The sequence below is a fragment of the Rhinolophus ferrumequinum genome, chromosome 8, assembly GCF_004115265.2.
Source record: "Rhinolophus ferrumequinum isolate MPI-CBG mRhiFer1 chromosome 8, mRhiFer1_v1.p, whole genome shotgun sequence".
NCBI classification, from domain to species: domain Eukaryota; kingdom Metazoa; phylum Chordata; class Mammalia; order Chiroptera; family Rhinolophidae; genus Rhinolophus; species Rhinolophus ferrumequinum.
In genome coordinates, this window is record NC_046291.1 from 90,701,749 (window position 1) to 90,720,081 (window position 18,333).

An 18,333-nucleotide genomic window follows, 5' to 3' on the forward strand; every position below is an offset into this window, starting at 1 on the left:
CCACAGCCTCGCACTTATTTTCTGTTTGTTTGTTTTGTTTTTATGGCTATCCTAGTGGTTGTGCAATTTTATCCTCTTGTGGGTTTCCTAATGCCTGACAATGCTGAGGATGTTTTGCTATGCTTGTTGACCATTCGTCTATCTTCTCTGGAAAAATGTCTGTTCAAATAGTTTGCCCATTTTTTAACTGGGTAGTTTGTCTTTTTGTTGTTGAGTTGTTAAGGGTTCTTTATATTTTCTGCATACTAGGCCTTTGTCAAATCTGTGATTTGCAAATATTTTCTACCATTCTGTGGACTGTCTTTTCACTTTCTTGATAATGTTCTTTGATGCCCAAAAGTTTTTAATTTGATGAAGTCCAATTGGTCAGCCTACTTTTAAAAACACATTTTAATGACATTTTATTATGGAAATTTCCAAACATACCTAGAGTACAGTATAACGAACCCCCTGAACTTGTCATGAAGCTTCAACAACTACCAATATTTTGTCAATGTTGTTTCATATATGCCCGTTTTTGTTTTTATTTTTGTTTTGGCTGTAGCAGACGTCACATTTTTGCACCTGTAAATACTTCAATATGCATCTCTAACTGATATGACTTTTTGGTTTACATAAACATCATGCTTCATCCTACCTATCAAAATAAACAATTCATTAATATCATCTAATACTCAATCCATATTCAGATTTCCCCAGTTGTCTCAAGGTGTCTTTTTTTTACAGTTAGTAAACTAACTGTTGATTCAGGATCCCAACAAAAGCCACATATTTCATTTAATTGCAATATCTTTCAAGTCTCCTACTTATAACAAGCAGTTTCCTTTCCTTCCATCTTTTTCAACCATTGATTTGTTAGGAAAACCACATCATTTGCCCTGTAGAATATCCCACATTCTGGATCTGGCTGAAGTCACATATTAAAACATGTTATAGCACCATTCACTTATAAACAACTGAGCAACCAAAGTGAAGTCTCAGAACCAGAACAGATCTGAATAATAATAGCTTATAGTTACTTATATGGCACAAACTGTGCTGGGCAGTATACATACATCACCTCATTGAATCTCCATAACCCTAGGAAGTAGATAGTATTCTCACCCCCATTGTATTGATGAGAACACTAGGCCTAGAGAGGTTAACTTGCCCAAAGCCACACAGCTAGTAAAGGGTGGAGCCAGGATCTAACCCCAGCCGTCTGGCTTCGTCATCTGTGCTCTTCACCATCGCCAGATTTACAGCTGGTCACAGAAACCCTTTGTGACAGATAGGATGCGTTTCAAGGCCAAGATTGAAGGGAGACCTCCAAGTCCTTTTCAGAGGCAAGTGACTTGAAGTACTATTTCTCCCACCCCTTCAGTTATGCAAATGAGAGTGCCTAGGTGGCTTCTAGGATAAGAATGTAACAAGGCCATTTCAGATGAGAAAACCAAGATCCATAGAGGTGACATCCTTTACCCAAGGGCCCTCAGCATCCTAAGGAAGTTCTCTTTCCCTGGGCTGCAGTTTCCCTAAGCACTGATTCTGGGCTGAAGCACTGGCCCAGGTCTGGAGGCAGCCACACCAGGTCTAGGTTCTCCCCTAGTGTCAGCAGGGGTTTCTCTCTGCCTGGCCGTCCATGACTCCACAAGAGGCTGCTGGGCCAAGCCTGAGACAGGAAGTGCCAATCCCAAGTTGTCCCCATTGGATGCTACACACATACACACACACACACACACACACACACATACACACACACACAGAGGGTTAGCTGGCAATCAAATATAGTCCGCACTGACCCACTGCAGCTGGTCCTTTTGTGGTCAGGAACCCTGTAGAGAGGTGCTTTGTCTGGAGACACAGTGGTCCATGGGCTACTAACCTTCCAAAGCCTCACCCCAATACCCACAAGCTTCTAGGTCTCCTTGCATCCTCACCTTTCCACCCAGAAGGTAAACCCTCCTTTCCCTGTCCCTGAGGGCTCAGAAGAGGAAGCCAGACACAGAGGCCAGATCCACCTGGAAGAATTAGTAAGATCCACTAGGTTGAATTTGTATGAAGGCAGGAGCCATAATGGGAAATGTGCAGGGACAGGAGTCCCATTCTGATCCGGTGCATGGGAGCTGGGCATCCTGCTCAAGCAAAAGGCCTCAGTTTCTTCATCTATAAAGTGGGAATAAGTTACATCAAGGGTCTCAAAGAATTTTTCAGTATAGGTCTGGATAGGAAATATTTTAGGCTATCTGGGCCAGGGTGTCTCTGTTCTCACTCAACTCTGTCCTTCCGGGGAAAGCAGCCATAGACATTTGTATAGGAATGGTGGTGACTATGTTCCAATAAAACTGGGTGGCGAGCTGGGCTTGGTGCACAGGCAAGCCCATCCCTGACATACTCATAGAGCTGCTGGGAAAGTGAGGTGACAGATGTGACACTGCTCTGTCGACTGTGCAGTGTGGATCACTTGAGAGGAATTGGGGGTAAGGGGCGGCACAGCGGAGGTGGCAATTAACATGAAACCCAGAGCACCCCACCAGCGGTGAGTGCTTCCAGGCAGGACAGGTCACGGACCTGGCAGTCAGGCGGGCCTGGGCTCCCTCGGCGGCTCTGCCGTTGGCCGCCTGACAGCGCACGCGGGGCCGCCGTTTCCTAGAGAGTTAAACGGTGATCAACGCACCGCCGGGACTTGGAGGAACGCAACCCAGCCCCAAGGCTCTCAGGTAGGAAGGAACCTCCCCCGACGTCCGCAGGGGCCGCCGGCCCCGCCCCGCTCCCGCAGCGCCCCCGCCGGCCCCGCCCCCCAGAGCGCCTTTGCTCCCGGCCGACGTGCTTTGCGCCTGGCCCCGCCCCCACGGGCTGGCCGGCGTGCGTGGCTCCCGGCACCGCCCCGCGCACGTGTCACGGCGTCCCGGGCTGCGGCTGCGGCGGCGGAGGTGAGCGCGCGGAGAGGGTTGAGAGGGGGTGCGGACCTTAGGGGCGGCGCGGACCTTAGGGGCGGCCCCGTCCGCAGGCTCCTTGCGGGTAACGCGTTCGAGCCCCGGGCGTAGCCTAGGGGCGCCGGGGTGGCTGCCCGGGCAGCCCTCGGCCAGGGTCCTGCCGCCCCTCCTCGCGCTGCCTCCGAGGCCTTCCTGGAGCACGGCCTTGGCGCTGGTGGTCCTGGCGGCGCTGGGTCCTCGGTAGGACCCTTCCTTTACCAGCCTCAGTTCCCGCATTGGAAAAAAGGCCCAAGGTTTGTGACTCTTTAGGAGCTTTGGATTAAAATTGGCCAAGCGGTACCCCGTGTTCCTATTTGCAGCAGTTTACTTGCTAATTAAATACTTTTCACAGGAAGACAGTAAGCTTCAACCAAAGTTAAGTAATTGTGAATTTTTACTGAAACATTTATGGATGAAATAATGGAATCCCAGCATGTGTTTCAAAATAAACCACTTGGAGGGGGAATGTGTGTGGGCGTAGATCAAACAACATTGGCCATGAGTTGATTGAAGTTGATGTACTATTTCGTCTACTTTTGTGTATGTTTGCAATGTAGCATTAAAATTTTTTCACAGATGAAGTTTGCTGTGAACGCCTGACAGCCTGTGTTCAAATACGGTGCCTGTACTACCGTGTTTCCCTGAAAATAAGACTGGGTCTTATATTAATTTTTGCTCCAAAAGATGCATTAGGGCTTATGTTTAGGGGAAGTCATCCTGAAAAATCATGCCAGGGCTTATTTTCCGGTTAGGTTTTATTTTCGGGGACACACGGTAGTCTGCTAGGGCTGCCATGACAAGTACTGGGTGGCAGAAATTTATTTCCACATAATTCTGGAGACTGGAAGTCCAAGATCAAAGTGTCAGCAGGGCTGGTTTCTTGAGGCTTCTCTTAATGGCTTGTCACGTCTCACAGTTTTTCCTCTGTATGTACCTGTGTCTCAATCCCCTGTTCTTATAAGGACACCAGTCATATTGGATTAGGTCCTACCCTCATGACTTCACCTTAATTACCTCTTTAGAGGCCCCATCTCTAAATAGTCACATTCTGAGATACTGGGGGTTAGGACCTCAACGTAGACATTTAGGAGGACACAAGTCAGCAGGACACAAGTCACAAGTTAACACTGCCACTTTTATTGCTTTGGCATTTTGACCACTTTACTTAGCCTATCTGTGCCTCAGTTTCCACTGCTTTAAAAAAGGGGCAATAGTACTAATTAGGTCATGTAGGTGTGAGCATTCAGTTGTGAGATACTACGTGTAAAGCTCTCAGAACTGTGTGTAGCATATAGTAGTACTCAGTAAGTTGAACATGTTTCACCTATAAATTAGTGATCGTAGCGCTTCACTATGGGATGAATAGTGGAGTGAGTTAGTTGAATACTTACTGTTCTGTCTAGCCGTGGGAATGGAAGTCATGATCACAGCTACGACAAGGCGTGTCCACTACTGTGCCAGACACTAACTGTTTTATGTGTGTTCATTCATTTACTCATCACAGCCACCCTAGGGGTGGGCCATTGTCACATACTTTTTTGGCAGATGGAGAAGGTGATGCAGAGAGATGGAGATGGGATTTGAACTCAGGCTCCAAAGCCCATGCTCTCACCACTGTGCTATATTACCCCACTTAAAAAGGATGTGGTCCTGGGGGGGTGTTCATTATGCAGGCACACCTGCAGAACTGTTGGCTGACTTCTCTTTTTCTTGGCCCAGGTTTATAGCAGTGGCAGCATTCATGGCAGGTCCCCTGTGGCGGGCCGCAGCATTTGTGCAGAGACACAGGACAGGCCTTTTGGTGGGTTCTTGTGCAGGCCTGTTTGGGGCCCAAATCTCTTACCACCTCATCCCAGATCCTGTGCTTCGATGGCTGTACCAGTACTGGCCTCGGGGGCAGCCAGCCCCGCTCTCCCCAAAGCTACAGAGACTCTTCCAAGAGGTGCTACAGGACATGGGCATCCCGTCAGGCCATTGCTACGAGGCCTTCACCACCTTCACCTTCCAGCCTGTGAGCGCTGGCTTCCCAAGACTCCCTGCTGGGGCTGTGGTGGGCATCCCTGCCAGCTTCCTGGGTGATACAGTGACCAACACTAACCGGCCTGTGGTCATACACGGGCAAAGAGTGGACTGGCAAAGCCCTGCAGGTGCCCGGCTGAGAGATGCCCTGACCCTGTCCCATGACGCCCAGAAGTTCGCCTTAGCCAGGGAGGTGGTGTACCTGGAAAGCGGTGCAGCTACCCTGCAAGCCCTGCCAGCCCCAGCTTGCCTGGCAGGAACCTGGGCTCTGAGCGTGGGTGCCAAGCATGCACTGGGGCTCTATGGAGGCCCCATGACCTTACGGGCTGCCTTCAACCTGGTGGCAGCAGTGGCAGGCTTTGTGGCCTACAGCTTCTCCACGGACTCTCTCACTCATGCTGTGGAAGCCTGGCTGGACCGCCACACTGCATCCCTGTCTGCAGCCTATTCCCAGGGTGGAGTGGAGTTCTATGAGAAGGTTCTGTTGGCCAACCTGGCCCTGCGCAGTCTCTTGGGCAGCCCTGGAGAGAAGCTGTATTCGCCCAGCGGGAATGTCATTCCCAGACACTGGTTCCGCATCAAACATTTACCCTACACAACCCGCCGGGACTCCGTGCTGCAGATGTGGAGGGCGACGCTCAACCCAGGCCGCTCCTGAGGGGCTCATCTCACGGGCAGTTCCAGCTCGTGCAGGCACCACCTTGCCATTGACTCTGGGGGGCTCTCGGTGCCTCTGCACCCACATCCCAATGTCAGAAAAATCACAGGCTTTGGAGTTAAACAGCCTAGATTTTACCCCAACCCACATCTTAAGATCGCAGTGACCTTGGGCATATCCCTTTATGAATCTGACCGTTGGTTTTATCCACTGTAAATGGGGATGATGTAAACTTCCTGACAGCCGTGGGGTCACCTGGAAGAGAGAGTGTGCCGTAAATAAACAGGATGTCCCTTGTTCCTGGTCTTTGAGTACAAGTGGGCTGTGGAGGTGAGGACACATCTCACCAGCAGAGGTGCTCGCAGGATGTGAACTCTTGGCTGCAGTGAAGAACTATCCTGGAATTTGACTGAGAGTCAAATCCCAATTTCCTTCTACTATGGTAGAGATTAAAAGCGTTGAGAAGCCAAGATAAGAAGCTAGTGTGCACCAGAGAGGCTGGGAAATGGGAGCTAGTGGTGGGGCACTAAGGGTGGTGTCCAGTGCAGATGGCAGGCTCAGAGAGGGCTGGGCAGCCAGCAAGGCATGGTGGGCTGCAGAGAGCCTTTGGACCTGAAGGAGAGGTGTTGCTGGAACCTGACGAGACCTGTGCTGAGGGAGACCTGGCCGGAGCTCTGGCCAAAGGAAGAGGAAGGAACAAGTCATTGCCAAACAGGCCGTGCAGGGAGGAGCCTGCTGATGGGGTCCAGGGCCTGGTCAGGGCTTGGCGAGGGGAGTGAGGCGAGGGGAGTGAGGGGAGAGGGAGATGAACTTGGCTCACGGGCAGCGATGAGAGCAGACGGGTCGAGGTGGGCAGTGGACCCGGGCCTGGAGTCACACTCAGGACCCAGGGGAGGCTGCATCCTCTGGAGGTGGATAGAGGAGACCCCACTTTTGATCCTTGGGCAGGAGACCGCCGTGGGGATAGGAGCATTGTGATCAGCAAGCCAGGCTTTCTGTATTGTCTTTATTGGCAATGACGTTTTCCCTGGAAGAGCTGAAGAATTCAGGCCTGGTACCAGTGTCTCTCAGGGATGGATGCAGAGCAGTACAGAAGGCCCACTTGGGTGACACGTAGTTCCTGTAGAGGACCGTGAGCGGAGAGTGAGGAGGGCAGGGAGGCACGCCTTCCTGCTGGGTCCCTCACTGGGCTGGCACGCAGGGCCCTGGCTCCATTCTGTGCCAGCTTCAGGTGCCTGCATCGGGCCTAGGCAGACTGAGTTGCTGCTGGCAGACTCTTCATCCCTTAGGTCCCTGGGACAGCACTGGGCACAGACTCGAGGAATGCACAGATGGGTAGATGAGTCAGTGAGTGGGTGAGCGAGTCCCACTCTGGGAAATACCCCTTCGGTGGGCCTGCATCATATCCAGTTGCTGCTGCCACGTGGGACCATCGAATCGTGGCTGTAGAAGTGTCATTTGGGGTCTGGATCCGATGAGCTCCACTTTTCACCACTCCAGTCTCACCCCAACTACTCTCAATACGACAAGAGCCAAGATGGTGGCATCAGGCATTCCCGATCTGCCCAAATAGTAAGGTCAGGGAGCCCCATTGTGCGTGTGTGTGGGGTGGAACCCCTGACATGGCTGCTTACCTGGCTCCCTCTCCTCCGTGTCAAATTTGTCTCCACTCATGGGCTTTACATGGCGCCACCTCCAAACTTCCGCGCATGGAGGCTCCACCCTGTGAGCTGCCGATCCTCTTCATTGCCTTCTACAAATCCCCCAAGCCTGGCCCAAGCTCAGGCAGTGTGACCGTCTGAAACCCTCCCAGGGTAACCCGCTTCCCTGGCAGGTTGGCAGGCAGGCAACAGCTGCTGAGAAACTGCTTTCGGCTCTGTATCCCTTCCCTCAGCCCACCATGCCACCATCCCACCTCACAGCTGAACCCGTGCCCAGCCTGGTCCAGGGGCTCTCAGCTCCATCTTTGCCCTCCCCAGGTCTTTTCTCACCTGGGCTTCCTGGCGATTGTCCCCACCTATGGAAGTGCAGGTCTGACTGGCTTCTCTCCTGCTTAACGTCCCTTATGGGCATCCCCTTGCTTTCTGACTAAAGCCACATCTCCCAGCCTGGGCCTGCTGGCCTCCCCGACCGTCCTGTGTCCCACTTACCCCAGCTCTGTAGGTGGCAGCCTCACAAGCACTGTGGTTCCTGAACTGCTTCCCCTCCTTCCCCACACAGCCCTTTATCATGGCTGTGTCTCACCTGAGGTACTCTCCTGGCTACTGCCTCTGTCTCCTTTGCTCAATTATTTAATGCTCCTCCTGCACGATGACTCAAGGACCTGACTCCGGGAGGCGTCCCCATTCACACCCTGTATCTCTGCCTAGCCCTTACTGTCATTAAATAATTAAGTTGTCATGGAGTTAGTGGGCTAGCATCTCCTGCTGAAATGGACTACCTGCAAGGGCAGGGTTATGTGTTGTGAGTACAGCTCTGGACTGAGGCGCTCCACAACATTTTTGAATACACGCGTGAGGCTCTTAGGCTACGACGGGCAGTGCTGGCTCTTTAGAGTCTCTGAGTGATTGTGGTAAGGCTGGTTGGACACCCTGGCAAGGATGCATGAATTGGATGTGACCCTGTCCTGTCTTCCCAACACGGGACTTTCCAAGGGCAGAGCCTAGCCCGATCTCCCATGGTTACTGATTTCCATGGGGAAACCAGGACACTTCTGGGTCATTTCCTACAGGGTACATGTTACTATTCAGGGAACCAGGGACCCCGAGAGGCTTTAGGGGAAGGTGACCTGTAAAATTTTGTGATGTATTCGCAGTTCCGGTTTGGTTACAGAAAGAAGGCAAAACATGCTCTAGGGTTTTGCAGATGGGCTAGGTGAGAGGAGGTTACCCGTGAACCCTGCCCTGCATCTTCCTTCTCAGTCAGCAGCATTCGCCCGGGGTGCCTAGGGAACATTTTTCTAGTGAGCCGTGCCCTCTGCGTGTTCCTGGTTCTCAGAGCTACATCAGCACACAAATACACCACCTCCCCCAAAACACACATGCACGTCCAGACAGAATACGGGGAGGGGAGTCCCAGACTCACGCTGCTGGCCTTGGCTCTGCCCATCCCGGACCCTAGCAGGCTCTACTGCCTCCGTCCCCAGTAGCCGGCATCCACGGTGCAGCCATGCCTGGAGCTGGGCACACAAACATGGAACCTGATCCCCACGTATGTATATAGCACAAGCTGGGTCCCAAATGGACGTGTAGCCCCTCACCCAGGGAGGGGCCTCCCCACCACATCCCCATAGTAATGTTTATGGGTCCTTTATTGTGCACCACACACTGTGCTGGGTTCTTAGAGGCATTTGTTAAATTTATCTCTAAATTGGAATGTGTAGTTGATAATAATATTTCAATTTTACAGGCAAGGAAACAGCACAGAAAGGTGAAAAATTTTCCCCCAAATCATAAAGCTTTGTAAGTGGCAGAGCCAGGATTTGAAACCAGCAGTCTGGCTCCAGATCCCATTCTCAAAAGTCTACATTTACCCTGACCTATTTATCCTGAGGGTTTCATGGTGCAAACTGGTACTGTGGACTCGACGGCCTTTCTCCCCATGCTGGTTAGAGGTGATTTTCCAGCCTCACCTCTTTTATCAGGAAAAAATGATCACTGAGAAGAGCCTTCTGGAACTCCCAGGAGACAGCCTATCAGCTAACTAGAGGAAGGCGCCACCCGATCTATTGTGTATAGTGCTGAGGTGGGAATGGTGTGGAAGGGCAGAGTGTCACGGAGCCCTCGGAGGCACCAGCTGAGGGCAAGGACACCTTAGGAGGCAGAGAGCACAGGCTGGGTTGGGGGGGGCAGCTATGGGTTCAAATCCTGGTCCTGCCACTTTAGCAGAGTGACATTGAACAAGTGATTTCACAGCTCTGATCCTGAGTTTTCTGTCTATAAAGTGGGGACAGTAACATGAATCTTACAGCATTGTTTTGACAATGAAAGTGAAATAAATTTGCAGAATATGGAGCCCAGTGAGGATATATACCATGTTTCCCCAAAAATAAGACCTAACCGAAAAGTAAGCCCTAGCGTGATTTTTCAGAATGACATCCCCTGAACATAAGCCTTCATGCGTCTTTTGGAGCACAACTTAATATAAGACACGGTCTTATTTTGGGGGAAACACGATAGTAAGCTTTAAATGAAGATTGGTTTCCTAAATTTTAGTATTTTTAAGTGGTACAAGTACCAGAGTGTTCGGGGCTTGGAGTTGCTACCCAAATACCAGCAATTCCTTGAGACTGGATCCCTCCCAGGGAACTGACTGCTGCCTAATAGAGGTCCGCACTTAGAGCTTTTCAAGCCCCAGTTAGGGCATTTCTTTAGGTTAATATCAGTTGACACCTTTTGAAAAATTACTTGGCAGAAGCTGAAAGCAAATAACCCAGGCGACCCTAGGGGGAGATACTAGATTGGTGCAAACGTAATTGCAGTTTTTGCATTGTTGAAATTTGACATTTGATATTGGAATACATTCTTAAATAAATGTGGTTATGTTATACATCATTTTAATGCACATTTCTTGCTTTACGTTTTTTTGCTAATGACTTATTATTTGCTGTTTATTTTATATTTATTTTAGACTATAGAAATGATGTTAGACAAAAAGCAAATTAAAGCGATTTTCTAATTTGAGTTCAAAATGGATCGTAAAGTAGCAGAGACAACTCGCAACATCAACACCTTTGGCCCAGGAACTACTAATGAATGTACAGTGCAGTGGTCGTTCAAGAAGTTTTGCAAGGAGACAAGGGCCTTGAAGATGAGGAGCAGAGTGGCCGGCCATCGGAAGTCGACAACGATCAACCGAGAGCAAACGTTGAAGCTGATCCTCTTACAACTACGTGAGAAGTTGCCGAAGAACTCAATGTCAACCATTCTACAGTCATTCGGCATTTAAAGCAAACTGGAGAGGTGAAAAAGCTCGCTAAGTGGGTGCCTCATTTGCTGACCGGAAATAATAAAAAAAAATCATTGTTTTGAAGTGTCATCTTCTCTTGTTCTATGCAACAACAACAAACCATTTCTTGATTGATTGTGACATGTGACGAAAAGTGGATTTTATCTGACAGCTGGTGAGGACCATCTCAGTGGTTGGACTTAGAAGTAGCTCAAAAGCACTTCCCAAAGCCAAACTTGCACCAAAAAAAGGTCATGGTCACTGTTTGGTGGTCTGCTGCCAGTCCCATTCACTACAGCTTTCTGAATCCTGGCAAAACCATTACATCTTAGAAGTATGCTCAGCAAAGCGATGAGATGCACTGAAAACTGCAATGCCTGCAGCCGGCACTGGTCAACAGAAAGGGCCCAATTCTTTTCCACGACAATGCCCGACTGCACGTTGTCGCACAACCAACACCTCAAAAGTTGAACGAATTGGGCTATGAAGTTTTGCCTCATCCACCATATTCACCTGACCTCTCGCTACCCGACTATCACTTCTTCAAACATCTCGACAACTTTTTGCAGGGAAAATGCTTTCCAAGAGTTCGTTGAATCCCAAAGCATGGATTTTTACGCTACAGGAATAAACAAACTTGTTTCTCATTGGCAAAAATGTATTGATTGTAATAGTTCCTATTTTGATTATAAAGATGTGTTTGAGCCTAGTTATAATGATTTAAAATTCACAGTCCGAAACCAAAATTACTTTTGCACTAACCTAATGCCAAACTTGAGCAGAAGGCATTAAGATGGGAGAGTCTTTTACACCAACAATACTGGTCATCCTTCAATACTAGAACATTTCAGTGTTGGTGAGGTTGTGGTGAAATGGGCACAAGCATATGCTCTTGGTGACATTTGTAGAGGCAGCCTACAAGATGGCCCCCACTGATCCCTGCTCCTGTATGCGTGGCCTGGTGTCATCCTCTCCCTTGCTCCCCTTGGTTCAAAACAATAGAATTTGACAACACTAAGGTGATGTCACTTCTGTGATTAAGTTACAAAAGATTGTGGCTTCTTTCTTGCTAGCAGAGTGTTGCCGTGTTAGAGAAGCCCACAGGGCAAGGAACAGAGGGTGGCCTCTGACCGACAGCTGGCTAAGAACTGAGGTCATCGATCCAACAACCCCTGAGGAATTGCATGCTGACAACAACCACGTGAGTGTGAAAGAGAATCCTTATCTGGTGAAGCTTTAAGATGACTCCCCAGCCTCAGTGACACCTTCATTGCAGCCTGTGACACAGCCTGAAGCTGAGGATACAAGTAAGTCGTGCCTGGGTCCCTGAACCACAGAAACAGTGGGACAATAAATGTGGGTTGTATTAAGCAACTTTGTTTTATAGTAATTTTTTATGCAGCAATAGATAACTAACACACATTACTAATTGCCATAATGTTTTTAGAAAGCAATCTGGTAAAACGTGATACAATGATAAAACTATTTTGTAATCTAAATATATCATATATATGACATATACATATGATTATTCATATGCATATAAATATATATGATATATGTGATTATTCATATATATATGAATGATGGAAATGTTGAACAGTAATTACTTAGGAAATTGTGGTACATCCATTTTTTTGAATATTGTTCAGTAACTCAAAAGTTTAATTATGAAGACTGGCAGAAATGTGGAAATATTCGTTATAAACATCAAATCTTTAAAAAAATATGAAGTGCTACTTGCATGATGATTGCAATAATGTAAACATGGTAAGATCTGGGAGGAGATTCACACATTGAAAGGAATTCTGTTATGGTGGAATTTTGAATGACGTTATTCTTTCAATATATAAAAGGACTTACCACTATACACATTTATATATATGTACAAAGGATTACTTGGGAGGGGTCCATGGACCCACTCTATCTCCCTGCATTAAGGTGACAGATTCTAGCATCACTGTTTTTGGCCCTGTCTTCTTGGGGTGTGGCCAGCCTTCTGTCTGTCAGTCACTGTGGCGGTCACAAAAATGTGCTGCTCGGATCTGCTGTGGGAGCAGAATTGACTGACAGCCCCAGCTGTTGTTTCGCTAGACCCACCCCCACATTTTCCCTGAGGCCATGTCTCCGGTGGTTGCTTTCAGCCAAGGACTGGTCATGGTGACAACAGTAACGTGGGTCCATCCCAGGGAATTGCAGGACGCCTCCAGTGAGTGACTAAGGCTCAAGGACTCTCCAGTGGCCTGGGCAGAGCTTTCCTAGAACTGCTCTGAAGTCTGAGACCCGTCTACCCAACCGTCCTTTCTTCCCTCTCTCCTTCACAGTTGTCAGACCTGCATCACGGTATGAAGGTCCCCCCACCTTCTTCTGTTCCCTCCCCCTTTGTCCTTCACAGGCATTTCCCCCAACCCATGTCTTACTCACTCAGTCCTGTCCCGGTGTCTATTTCTCAGAGGACCTGAACTAACGCGGTTGCTCTCTCACTCCGTCAAGTGCAGGGTGAGGTCCCGAGGACACACACACTCGCCCTCGCGGAGCTTGCAGTCCTGCAGAAGAGACTGACAAGGAAACCTGCCATCTACATTCACTTAATTCTTACCATTGGCGGTGGGATGTTTGAGATGTTTATCCAAGTGAAGTTAGTTTTTAACAATGTAAATATACTTTCGACAATGTAAATTAACACCAGACTTATTTGAAGTCATTGTATGAGTGAGGCCTCCTCTTTTGGTGAAAAGTGACTGAAACCCAAGTCAAACTAGCTTAGGCCAAAAGGGACTGTGTTGGAAGACTCCTATGGTTCTGTGATGTCAGGGGCATACCTGGGCCTTATGGACAAGGAATCAGAGATTCAAACACCACCTGGAGTCTTCTTTCATCTCTTATCTGTTTCTGTTGCACCAGCTTTCTTCCAGGGAATTGTGCCACAAACAAATCAAACGTCCCACCTTTTCATTTGTCTTAGAGTAAGAGTAAACCTCTTTGCCCAGCTCTGCTTTTTCAAACCATAAGGAAGGATTCTTATTGGCCAGACTTAGGTCATGTGCTAACTCAGAACCAAAACAGTGTGTTTCAGTCAGCCCTACTTGACATGGTTACTCATCTCTCTAGTTCAATTAAGTATGGCCAGTAGTTGGGACTCTCCACAAGATCTATTTGTGGTAGGAAAATGGGCATTTTCCAGAAGAAAGAGGGGATGTTGGGTCAGCCAAACCAGAGATGTTCACCCCAAGCATCCAATTCTTTTCTTAATAATAAAGACTACTAAAGCCAAGAAAAAAAGAAGCCCTGCAGTGACAACACAGTGAGATCAGTGCACTGAAGGTGTGTAAGGGACAGGTTAGTGGGAGCACTGGGGAAGGGTATCTAACCCAGACTGGGATGGGGGATGGTAGGTGGGCAGGAAGGACTTCCCAGAAGCGGGGACCCTGGTGCTCAAACCCGTACGTGTGAGTTGAAAGAAGCTAATGCTAATAATGTCAAAGACTTATCTGACAGTGACGTGCCAAACTCTTTACATATTAACTTATGCAATCCCCACAAAAATCTTATTATGCCCATTTTACAGGTGGGAAGATCAAGGCATAGAGAGGTCAAGTGGTTTCCCACCAGCCAGTGCTAGACAATGTGACCCGGGCAGTCTGTCTCTAGCATTCGTGCTCTTCGCCACTATACTGTGTCAGGCAAGTGAAACAGGCTATGGGAATAGCCTGTGCAAAAGCCAGAAATGGGGCAGTTTTGTGGTTTTGTGTCAGTCAGGGCCCAACGAGGAAACCGAGACCACACAGCAATTTGAACAAGGGAAGTTTGATATGAAGAACTATTATTCTATAAGGAATTTTTATTACCATTATAACAGGGGATTGGATTTATGAGGGATTAGCTTGTAAGAACTCTAGAGAACTCTAGGAGTACATCAGAAGCAGCCACTGCCCCTGCCCAGGCTGAGATCCAGACCTCATTGGAGAAGGTGTCAGCATGGCGTATGGTGGTGGGAAGTTGCTCAGTCAGGTGCCATACTGGCAGAACTTGCTGGAAATCCCCCCTTTGGGGTAACAGGGAAGCCAGCCACAGCAGGTGACCCACTTTGGAACTCAATCCCAAGCCACTTGAGGGAATGCCGGGGCCCATGGGGAGCAGCTTCACCAGTAGCACTCTGCTGAAAAGCCACTAAAAGATGCCAGGGCAGCTGCCAGGGCAGGGCGTGCTGCAGGATCCTGACACCGGGAGGCTGCACTCTGGAGGAGCCCACTGTTGGGGAAACTGCTCTGCGAGAGCCTGGCAAGAGGAGCAGGCGGGAACCAGGAAGAGAAAAACCCAGCCCTGCTCCAGCGCCCTCTACTGACAAAATTCAACATCGTGCCCGCTGGGGAGAAATGTTGAGAGGGTCTGTCTCCATTTTCTCAGAGCAGGCATTTGGGGATTTGGGGTTGAGAGGCAATAAATGAATACCGGGTCCACTTGCCAAAGAACAAAACCCAGCCTGCTGGCATAGGGTGCAAGGGAAGCTGTGGGTAGCGATGAGGCTGAGCGACCTGGCAGGGACCGGAGTACGCAGGGCCTTGTGGGCCATGGCGAGGTGCTCGGACTTGGTTGTAACTGCAGTGCAGGCCTGTGAGGATGTTATAGCAAGAAAAGGACATGGTTAGGTTTGGATTTTAGAAAGTGACCCCCGTGTGTACAATGGGTTGAGGGGGGCAGAGTGACCAGTTTGGAGGGGGAGGGGACATTGTAGTCACGTAGGAGATGATGGCAGTGGCAGTGACGATGGAAAGAAGCAGGACTCGGGCTACCTTTAGGAGGTAGAACTGATGGAATTTGGTGGCGGACTGGGTGTGGGTGTGGGAGAGCAATGTCGGGTGACAGTAAGGAATGTCACCTGGGTTTAGGCTTGGTAGCTGGGCGTCTGGGGTGCACCCTCTGCCCCTTCCTCTCCCTGCTGTGGCGCTCACAGGCCCTAAGGCCCTTCTCTGTCTCCTGGAACTTTCCTCCTCCCTTATTGGTTATGCCTCCTTAGAAATACATGTTGTTCTTCTTGTGCATGGTGACGGAAGACTTAACTCACTGGGATGCTTGAGAGCTCCCAGACTGAGGCAGAATGAGTAAGGAGAACTGGAAAATGGTCTTTAAAGCATCCACAGGTTGTTGAGAGCAAAGGCTCACGGAGGTGTCCGCCGGCAGTCCTGCCCACTCTCTCCTCACGTGTGCCTTTCCTCCTGCTGCTCTGTCCTGCGCGCTCTAACTCCGCCGCGCCAAACCCTAGCAGGCCTGGGGCACAGGCGCATCTTTGCACTGCCTGGAGCCACCTGGGCTCAAAGCTTCCCTGGCTCTCGCCCCCTGGAGCCTTTGTTCCCCAGAGGGCCTTGTTCCCTGCTACAAGCCAAGGGCACATCATATCAACGGGTCCAGGGTCATGTTCTCGCCCACCTCTGCCCGTCCGCTCCCACTCCCCCACCCGCTGCACAAGACGGCTGTGCGCATAGGTGGCTACTCGCAGGCACTGTAGACATGGTGAAGGGCAGGAAGGTGCTCAGCTGGGGTCCGGGCAAAGGAACAAACGCACCAGAGTCCACGTGGAGAGAAGGACGTAGACAGGCGTCCACACACCACACGGACGGCAGTGGGTGCTTTATAATCACACTCTCTGATTATATTATAGATTTTACTGTTGTCATCAAACAAGACCTGCCAGAGTCTGGCACCTGGACGCTGACTGGCTAGATAGCCATGGACAGTTCCCAGCCTGGCCGTAGTTCTGTTTGCTGTCACACAGCACAGTCAGGTGGACACTGATTGCTGGCTCGGTTTTCCAAGACCTAAAGTCAGTGTCGGTGTTGAATTTTCCCCGGCATCATCCACATGTGAAAAGATGAAGGTCCTAGCCCTTTTCCCCACAGAGGCGCTCGCTTACTTTCCTGGTCCCTGAGCATAAGTCTGCTGAGTGTAGGTCCCCTTCAGAACTACACTCGGGAGGCCGCTGCTGGTTCCCACTGCTCGTGAGTGGCGCTGCAGGCCTAGAACATGTGTCTTTGTCAATTTGCTGAGGCAGGAAAGAAGTGGAAGCAGGGTCCCAGGAGACCTCTATCCACTGGAGAGCCCTTGGCCAGGGGGCAAATCTGTGCCATGCCAGGCAGCCTTTAGCCTCAGAACCAGACCACCTGGGTTAAGATCCTGGCTCTGCAACTTACTACCCTGGGCACGTTACTTACCCTCTTGTACCTCAGTTTTCTCATCTGTAAATGGGAATAATGACAATGCCCACGCCGGGGGTGGTTTTCAGAATTTAATAAGTTGATATTTGTAAAGCACTTTGAACAGTGCCTGGCACAGAGTTATAGCTTGAGGAAGTTGGGTATATTTTTATTCACCAAAGCACACTGGTTGGGAAGTGGCCCCATGTGGCACCTGTGGAAACGGCTCAGGCGGTTGTGATGTGAGCCAAGGTTGGCAGAACCGCCCTCCAGCATTCTGTGGAGGCAGCGCCTTATTCACGTGTCTGACTCCCCACGGACCTCTCTCAGGGCAGCAAAAGGGCCTTCCCACCCTCTTGTTCCCAGTATCTGACAGTCAGTTTTCAGGAAGTGTTTGCAAAATACATGACTGAGTTGTGTTGGGAATGACGGAGTGTGACTAGTGGGCAGACCCCAGCGGCGTTGGCCTGTGAAGGTCAGCTCAGCCCACATTTCTCAGGGGACCACAGGGGAGAGGCTGCGTGGCAAGGCCCCCGAACCCGTCTTGTCCCCTCTGGACAAGGCACCTCCAAAGAATCCCCCAGCACCTTCTGACATTGATCCCAGCGGCGGCTGGAGGCTGCCCTGAGGCAGAGGTGTCCAGATCCAGACCACCTGATGGTACACTGACTACCTGTGCTGGTTCCTGGGGAGGAGAGGTGTCCCAACCTGGAGGTCTGGACTCAGCCCCCGCAGAGAAAGCATGTGCAGGTGTCCTCTCTGGGCTGCAGAGACGCACAGGCTCTCAGAGACCCCTCAGAAGTCCGGCCACAGCCGCCCCCCGCTGGCCCTGGCCTGCCGGTGCCTCTTTCTGACCGCAGACCCATAGCGTGCTCCATTTCCGAACTCCCGTTGGACCCCTTTTGGATCCCGCACCTGAGGCTCTCCCTGCCAGCCAAACGAATGTCAGGAGCCGTCTGTTGCCCAAGCCAGTGGCAGCTGTTGGGAAAATGCTTGCATACATATGAATTGATTGTTTTGCCTTGTGATAAGATCTTCAGTTGAGCAAGGGGAGGTTTGCTAAATTATTCAGAGGTTACGTTAGTTGTTAGTTAATCCGAGGCAGACAGAACTGACAGCCCAGGGAAAGGGCAGAAGCAAGAAGCCTGGAGACAGCTAAGGAGGCCCAGCAAGCAGCTGCCCTGCGGCTTTAGGAGCAAGCCACTGTGGTTTTAGCCACAGGCTCAGGGCCCCCAGTGACAGTACTGGGCCCCTGACCCCCTGACTGAGCTCACGCTGGGCTGGTCCTCAGCAGAGGTGGCAGAGGTGGCCTTTTGTGTTCACCGAGATGGGCAGAGCTCGCATGTTTCCCCAGTATTTCCCAGGCCCTTGCAGGGAGTCTTGCCCTCTGCCTGTTCTGCCCTCCACAGACGATACCACAGCTGCCACGTAGGGAGCAGCTGCTTTGTGCCAGGCTGTTTCCTTACATGATCTCATTTAATTGCTAAAAACCCATTAAATAAAGGCAAGTATTAGTCTCCTGGTCCAGATGGGACACACAGCTGTTGCTGGTGAAGCCAGGATG

At 50.1% G+C, this 18,333-nt stretch overlaps 1 protein-coding gene across 3 annotated transcripts; it reads left to right on the forward strand.

The window, feature by feature from the left end:
- Positions 1 to 2,409: 2,409 nt before the first annotated feature.
- On the forward strand, positions 2,410 to 5,928 carry TMEM177 (transmembrane protein 177). 3 transcript variants are annotated; one of them, XM_033111378.1, is made up of 2 exons: positions 2,410 to 2,518; positions 4,674 to 5,928. In XM_033111378.1, exons 1-2 carry the CDS (start codon positions 2,493 to 2,495, stop codon positions 5,629 to 5,631), a joined length of 984 nt encoding a protein of 327 aa, XP_032967269.1. In that variant the 5' UTR covers positions 2,410 to 2,492; the 3' UTR covers positions 5,632 to 5,928. The 3 variants fall into 3 exon arrangements, with proteins under 3 accessions (XP_032967269.1, XP_032967270.1, XP_032967271.1); XM_033111379.1 differs by lacking the exon at positions 2,410 to 2,518 and adding an exon at positions 2,836 to 2,912; XM_033111380.1 differs by lacking the exon at positions 2,410 to 2,518 and adding an exon at positions 2,964 to 3,208.
- The last annotated feature ends 12,405 nt before the right edge of the window (positions 5,929 to 18,333 follow it).